This window comes from Acartia tonsa, chromosome 9 (genome assembly GCF_053477335.1).
Source record: "Acartia tonsa isolate MP-2025a chromosome 9, ASM5347733v1, whole genome shotgun sequence".
Lineage (NCBI taxonomy): Eukaryota > Metazoa > Arthropoda > Copepoda > Calanoida > Acartiidae > Acartia > Acartia tonsa.
The window spans coordinates 39,242,263-39,250,477 of NC_137268.1; the positions used below are offsets into that span (position 1 = coordinate 39,242,263).

At 34.3% G+C, this 8,215-nt stretch overlaps 1 protein-coding gene across 19 annotated transcripts in view; it reads right to left on the reverse strand.

The window, feature by feature from the left end:
* The window catches only part of Girdin (protein girdin), a 109,266-nt gene extending 101,659 nt beyond the window's left edge, over positions 1–7,607 (reverse strand). For 16 of the 19 annotated variants that reach the window (XR_013882675.1, XR_013882674.1, XR_013882673.1 and 13 more), the window contains exons 1-2: positions 7,487–7,606; positions 5,559–6,863 (exon numbers count right to left, since the gene is read on the reverse strand). Coding sequence is in view for 13 of the 19 variants with exons in the window: in XM_080172815.1 (XP_080028941.1) it covers positions 5,559–5,608 (50 nt within the window). In the remaining 6 variants the exon portion in view is untranslated. Of the gene's footprint in view, positions 1–5,558; positions 6,864–7,436 lie in introns of all 19 variants that reach the window. The other 3 variants (XM_080172804.1, XM_080172806.1, XM_080172805.1) reach the window with 3 other exon arrangements.
* Positions 7,608–8,215: the final 608 nt, after the last annotated feature.

Here is an 8,215-nt window from a genome sequence, read left to right on the forward strand (position 1 = left end):
TTAAAAGCATCTTCCAACCCCCCAACCCCGCCCAAAATAAAGCAAGCTGCTAGTATAAAAAAGGTTAACTTATAACTTTTCCAGTTAATGCAATTTATACCGTCTATAGGAAATTACAATCATAAGTCAAAAATTGAGAAAATTAAAATATATAGAGAAGTAGGTTGGTAATCTTTTCTCTTGGGAGAAAATAAAGTTATCTTCATTTAATCCTTTGCACGGACCAAATAATCCAATTACCACTAGTCTTGGCCACTGCCAGCTAAAGGGTAAATAAAATTATCACTTTTTTCGACGCAAAGCTTTTCTGTAGATTTTTCGTCTTTGATTAAAATGAAATATCCATTAGCAGTAATAATGGAATCCTTATATAAAAGTAACTGGATGTCTGTCCGAAAAATCTTGCTAACCGCTGAACCTATATGGTTCTCCTTTACAATGTAGCATCTCATAAATTCCTGGGAAGGTTTATGACTGTTTTCCCCAAAAAGCATTCTTCTTTAATACAATAGTACAGAAATAAACAAATGAATGGAAATTTGCTCAAAAAGGATAAAATTTTCTTCAAGAAAATCGTAATAATAAAGGCAATTATTTTCAGTCTATTTGTATTATGTTTTCTATAATATATACACAGAAGAAAGATAAAGAATATAATTATCCTTATAGAAGAAACAGGATAACCGTCTATCTGTTTGTAACTAAAGATCTCGCCAACCGCTAAACCTAAATGGTTCTCATTTGCAGTGAAGCTACTTATATATGCAGGAATGGTTTTTAATTATCTTGATTAGGGTAAGAGAAATCCCCGTAGAAAAAAACTAGGTATTCGACTTTTTATTTTAAAAAGAAAAATGAGAAGAATGTGGAGTGTCAATCTCCATCCCCCTCCCACTAGTGCCCCTAGAGGACTCTAGGGGCGTAGCCGCTAATTGGTAAAAAAAAGTGTTGTAAAAAAATCCTTACTTTCTTCCTTGTATTGTATAGATACATTATTTATATTATAATACATATATTGCTTAATTAAGCATGAGAAAAGAAACAATGACCTGAAAATTGGTCTAGCCTATTGTCTATACATATTATGTTGAAAACAAATGGGCATATTTATATTTAGAAACAATATAATTCGAGTAACGCAGCTTTTCTATAAGTAGATATTACCAGAATTAATTACTTTTTTATTGACGGATATTTAGATATAAAAATGGAATAACCACTTTCAGAGATAATGCCTCAAAAATTTATTGTGCAAACTGACAAAAATAGTAGGTAGATATGAATAAAATATGCATAAACTTTTTAAAAGTTTGGATAAGGTAAAGTTTTTATCGGGTGATAAATGTTTTTTAGTGCACTTCAAATACCTTTGTATGCGTTTTATCTAAAGTGTAGCTTTTTTATACTTCTGGTCCCTACGTCAAATGTTAGGCGTATTTTCTGTATTTAAAGGTAAGAAATATTCATCTGATCATTTTTGTTTGTTAATCAAAGCTTCTCTGTGTCTGATTTTGACTAAAAGAAGATTTTAGGTTTCTAAATGGTTACAGTATGTTTATTTGTTATTATTTGGAATATAGCTGCTCTATAATTAAGTCACAATTATTGTGAATTTTTGTCATTATTATACTTATTACCTAATCTTGAAATAAAAAGCTTTGAAGATAGCTTCTTATAATTTTTATTTAAACATAACTTTTTTAGTTTTAATATTTCATCAAATTTTTGAAGACGGAAAACCCAACTTTTAAACCATTTTAAATCACTAGCATAAACAAAATAGCAAACTTATAATTTCCCAAGGGGTTACAACAAGTTTAAATGGATTAATGCAGATCAAATAGAAATGTCAGATGTCAATCAAACATTAGAGACAAGGCCTTCTACAAATTCCAAGTTTCGTCTGAACCTGAAGGAAACTTTAAACTATCAACAAAGTTAAACAAACTATTTGCAAAAAATCCAATCTAATTAATAATTTTTCCAGATTGGATTTGAAACCGATTTATATCCGCTGGATTAGAACCGGTTTACAGCCATACTGAAAAATATGTAGATCATCGTATTAGGGACATTTTTCAACGAATATTGAAAAAAATAATAAAAGGGGGGGGTTTTTAATGCAACCATCTCGTAATCAATGTATAAATGGCACTTAGAATTCGAATTTCGATCTCAAATTTTGCATGAGTAATCCTTGGTAGGTCTATTTTCCCTAAATCGAACAAAAAGTTAGAAAAGTAACGGCTGGCAGCTGGCGGCTCAGCCGTTTAGCCGTTTTTTGCCTATTTTCAGGGCAAATTCATCATTAATTACGTAGGAATCAACTTTTTAAAATATATTTTTGGTTTAATTCATGTTAAATGATAGCAATAACCATTTTTTAAATTTCTTGTACCAGCTGCTAAACGGCTAGAACCGGCTGAAAACGGCTGGGAGCTGCCAAGAGTATGAATAGTTGATAGGGCATGTGACATGTCTAGGGGTAGGTTTTTATGGTTGCTGAGCTCAAAAATGCTACCAAAAATAGTGGCAGCCCATCCATATGGCAGCTGGGTAACAGCTGCAGCTCAGCTGGTAGCGGCGAAGAGTAGAATGGGTAGATAGGGCTTGTGACATGTCTAGGGGTAGGTTTTTATGGGTGCTGAGCTCAAAAATGCTATCAAAAATAGTGGCAGCTCATCCATATGGCAGCTGGGTAACGGCCGCTGCTCAGCTGGGAGCAGCCAAGAGTAGAATGAGTAGATAGGGCTTTTGACGTGTTTAGGGGTAGGTTTTTAGGGGTGCTGAGCTCATAAATACTATTAAAAATAGTGGCGGCTCATCCACATGGCAGCTGGGTAAAAGCTACAGCTCAGCTGGGAGCGGCCAAGAGTAGAATGAGTACATAGCGCTTGTGAGGTGTCTAGGGATAGGTTTTATTGGGTGCTGAGCTCAAAAATACTACCAAAAATAGTGGCCGCCTATCAATATGGCAGCTGGGTAACAGCTGCATCTAAGCTGGGAGCGGCCAAGAGTAGAATGAGTTCATAGGGCATGTGACGTGTTTAGGGGTAGGTTTTCATGGGTGCTGAGCTTAAAAATACTACTAAAAAAAGTGGCCGCCCATCCATATTGCAGCTGGGTAACAGCTAAGCTTAGCAGTAAGCCGTTATTTAAGACTCATTGACTATTGGGACTATTGAAGGATAACCAAATATTGAATATTTCAGTATAAATACACTATTGTCATTTTATATTATTAATAACAACACCTTATCAATGTATTGATTTAGTTGTTAAACGGCTGAAATTGGCTGAGAACAGTTACCAACAAATAAAAGTAAACGTTTAAGACATAGCTTGTGATGTGTCAAAGAGGTGTAAGTTTTTATAAGTGCCAAGCTCATTAATACTCCCAAAAATGGAAAAGCCCATCCACATGGCAGCATGGTAAGGGCTGCTGCTCAGCTGTAGCTGTTACCCAGCTGCCATATAGACAGGCCCGAACTTTTATTGGTAGTATTTTAGAGCTCAACACCCATAAAAACCTACCCCTAGACACGTCACATGCTGTATACTTTTGGCTATTGATAGCTGTTCTCAGCCGTTTTTTGGTAGTTTTCAGCTCTTGAAACAGTGAAATCTAGTAATTAAAAAGAGTTATTAGTAATATATCCATGAAAAAAAGGTAAAATGTTAATTGGGAGAAGTTTAATTCCACTGAAATAATCATTTTTTTAAGCCTCAAAAAACAGCTGAGCTGTGGCCATTACCCAGCTGCCATATAAAAGGGACGGCACTAATTTTTGTAGTATTTTTGTGCTCAGCGCCCATTAAAACCTACCCCTAGACACATCAGAAGCCCTATCCACTCATCTACTTTTGGCCGCTCCCAGCTGAGCTGCAGCTGTTACCCAGCTGCCATATGGATTGGCGGCCACTATTTTTGGTAGTATTTTTGAGCTAAGCAACCATAAAAGCCTACCCCTAGACACGTTACAAGCCCCATCTACTCATTCTACTATTGGCCCCTCCTAGCTGAGCTGTAGCTGTTACCCAGCTGACATGTGGATGGGCCGCCACTATTTTTGGTAGTATTTTTGAGCTCAGCACTCCGAAAACCTACCCCTAGACACGTCACAAGTCCTATCTACTTATTCTACTCTTGGCCGCTCCAAGGTGAGCTGCGGCCGTTACCCAGCTGCCATATGGATGGGCGGCCACTATTTTTGGTAGTATTTTTGATCTCAGCACCCCCAAAAACCTATCCCTAGACACGTCAAAAGCCCTACCTACTCATTCTACTCTTGGCCGCTCCCAGCTGAGCTGCGGCCATTACCCAGCTGCCATATGGTTGGGCGGCTACTATTTTTTGTAGTAGTATTGAGCTCAGCACCCATAAAAACCTACCCCTAGACACGTCACAAGCCCTATCTACACATTCTACTCTTGGCCGCTCCCAGCTCAGCAGCGGCCGTTACCCAGCTGCCATATGATTGAGCTGCCACTATTTTTGGTAGTATTTTTGAGCTCATCACCCATAAAAACCTACCATTAGACACGTTACAAGCCCTATCTACTCATTCTACTCTTGGCCGCTACCAGCTGAGCTGCAGCTGTTACCCAGCTGCCATATGGATGGGCTGCCACTATTTTTGGTAGCATTTTTGAGCTCAGCAACCATAAAAACCTACCCCTAGACATGTCACATGCCCTATCAACTCTTCATACTCTTGGCAGCTCCCAGCCGTTTTCAGCCGGTTCTAGCCGTTTAGCAGCTGGTACTAGAAATTTTAAAAATGGTTATTGCTATCATTTAACATGAATTAAACTTAAAATCTGTTTTTAAAAGTTGATTCCTACGTAATTAATGATGAATTTGCCCTGAAAATAGGCAAAAAACGGCTAAACGGCTGAGCCGCCAGCTGCCAGCCGTTACTTTTCCAACTTTTTGTTCGATTTAGGGAAAATAGACCTACCAAGGATTACTCATGCAAAATTTGAGATCAAAATTCGAATTCTAAGTTTCATTTATACATTGATTACGAGATGGTTGCATTAAAAACCCCCCCCTTAATATCAGTTTTGTTAGCCTGGGCCTTCGGTTCCTCAAGGCTAACAAAACTGGTTTAAATCTCATAATTTTTTCATTTTAATATCCGCGGAAAGCTGTCTATAATACAATGCGATAGATAACTTTTATTTGACAAAAAGTAAAGGCGGAGGAAAAGTTTCATGCAGCATTTTCTGTCTCTCTTTATAAAACTGAGGTTAAAAATGTTTCAGGTATTTGTAAAAAAAATGTGACAAAGTAAAATAATGTATTTCTGTTTTTTTTTATAGAAAATCATCTAGGGGCTCTATATTCAAGAGTTAGAGGGGGGCAGAAAAAGAGCTTAAACCCATCAAAAGGCTTAGATAGAAAAATAAAAAAAAACCTAAATCGATCCCAGGGCTTATGTAAAGCTCCCCTATAAAGGAGAACTCATTCAGTTCGTTATTGAAATCTTAAGCCTTAAACAAAAAAATATTACTACTTTTTATAAAAGTATATAAATAATAAAAAGTGTACTCACCTTACTAGAGGGGAGGTCAGGAATGACTGAACCTCTTCTTCTGTCGCCATTTTTAGGCTTTTTGTGTCGATTTTATATGGTTTAGCTTAGTATAAGCCTTGCATTATAGCAGTTAATTAACTATTCATATAAAAAATATTTGGCATCTTTCTGAAATTAAAATACAATAGAAAATAAAAGATAAAGTAAATGAGACAGGACAGACGTAGATTTAATTAGAAATAGAAATTAAATAAAAGATAACTTTTAAAATGATGTTCCGAATTTAGCCTCTAGGCCCCTAGCATTTGGGAGCTCTGTATTTTTAAAGAGTTAGAAGTGAATGACATAAAAATATCATTAATCCCGCATAGGACATGTGTGAACCTGGAAAATGAAGAACTAATCCTGATCAGTAGTTATTGAAATCTTAAGCAACAGAAAAAAAACCTTACTTTATATTACAGAATGGAATGTTTTTATTTATAGATTGGTTGCATTTGACGTATTTAGATAGGTACATGCATCATGCGTTTATAAGGAGAAATAATGACAAAAAACTAAAATTCTAAAATATAAATATTATGCATGAAATAAAGATTTGTGAATCGTGATCATTATATTTGAATGAAAATGCTTTACGTTGAACAACCCCTCTATATTTTCTTTAAACGCAAATATAGCTTTTATATAATTTTTTTTCACACTTGTTTGATGACGAAAATCATAAAACTATTATTTTTGTTTGTTTAAGATATCAAGATCAGCAAACATTGAAAACAGGAAATAATAATTTCAAAATCATAACATGTTATGACTATCATTTTACTTTAAATAAACACTTTTACAATGAACTTAGTAGATATAGGACGTTTTCTATATTTTCACTAAAAGTTTAAAATTCTATTTTCACTAGATCGAGTAGGTACTAGGTAGATAGGTATGTTTAGCATTATTGTTCTTTTTAATAAATCACTGCTAAAATTTTACTGGGTAAGTATAAAATTCTTTGTGTTAAATATTTTTCAATGTTTTTGTCTTTTAATTTCACTAGTTTAAACTAGAAGAATCATAATGAACTTTGTTTATGAAGTTGTTCTTCTGTAAAAAGTAAGGTAGATACTTCTCTCTCAGGCTCTGCTCTACCCAAGACCAAGAGTAGAGAAAACATAAACATATCCTCTCTCTCTCTCTCTCTTATTAGGATAGGATAGAACTCCATTTCCCTTCCGATCTATCTATCTATCTATATAGATATCTGTCTCATGAAACGCGCTTCGCGAAGCGCCCTTTCCCCTTTTTCTTTTCTTTCCAAGCACAAAAGAGCTGTGCACACACACACACATTCAACAGTGGTTGCATGGTTTTACAAGGTTATTGTTGTAAAGGCTTTTAATACGGATTTTAAGAAAAATTAAAAGTAGGAATTATAAAACATTTAAAAAAGGTTTTCGCGCTTCTCAAAATTAAAACTTATTTGGATTTTAAGGCTATTCCAAAATGAAATATAATTTATATTTTTACATTTTCTAATGGAACGTAGAATTAATTTGTAATGTTCCATTGCATGAACCGATATTATATTTGGTACAAAAATGAGAACTATATCGAAAAAAAAGGAATATCATCTCTATACAATTTACTTCTTTTAGGTATTAAAAGAGTTAAATTAGCTATCTCTAGCTAAAGCCATATTAAAGTTGTTTTATATATTCTGATTCATCAAAGCTTGTCCAAAAGTTGTCAATTTAAATACATTTTGGAAGCATTTTCATATATTATATATATCAATATGTCTCTAATCTTTAAGAGACATATTGACTTTAATAATCTTGAAAAATTAGGATTAGGGTCGTGGGAAGGAAATTGTGTGTGTGTGCGCGCTTCTTATATACATACAACCATACATATATATAAAGGATGAATTTAATCACTCGCATCCGCTCTACCTATCTACCCCTCTCCCCCTGTGTGTGGCGCAGGAAGGTGGTATCACTTCATCAACCATTTTACCCCTCTTCCTTTTCCTTCTTCAACTGCTTACTGCTTGCTTGGCTTTACTTTGGCTTAATGGTAAATACAGGTTGCCGAAGATAATCAACAATAGTTTCTTATTTTCATAATTGACCTTAAAAAAATAAATTAAAGTATCGTTTTTACTTTGATAAAAAAATTGAAAACTGATTTATTAACTTTAAAATTTGATTCGGAACAAACATATAATTTTCTTATATTTTTGTTGTTTAAAGTTTGAAGTTCGGCAACTTGAAAGGGAGCGCTTCGTATGACTAACGACACAAAATTATCTCTAGACATTTTCTCCCATATGAATGTAAAATTGTACTTGACTCTATCTATAAGTCAAGAAATGCCATCCAACTTTTACCAACTTAGCTAAAAAAAAATTGACACATAAAATAATACCTAATAGTTAAAAAAAACATGTAAAATTAAATGAACCTATTACAGAACATTGGGACAAAAATGGAAAATTGAATTTGTCCAAAATTTGGTTTCTCCTTGTAGCAGACAGGAAATCCGTCAAAAAACTAGTTTCGTAGTTTTGACGGATTTTTTTAACAACATTTTATTTTATGTTTTATTCTACTTTTGAATTAAGCGGATTTTTTGTTCAATATTTTTACAAAAATCTCTATTTTAATCGTATGAACGACTTT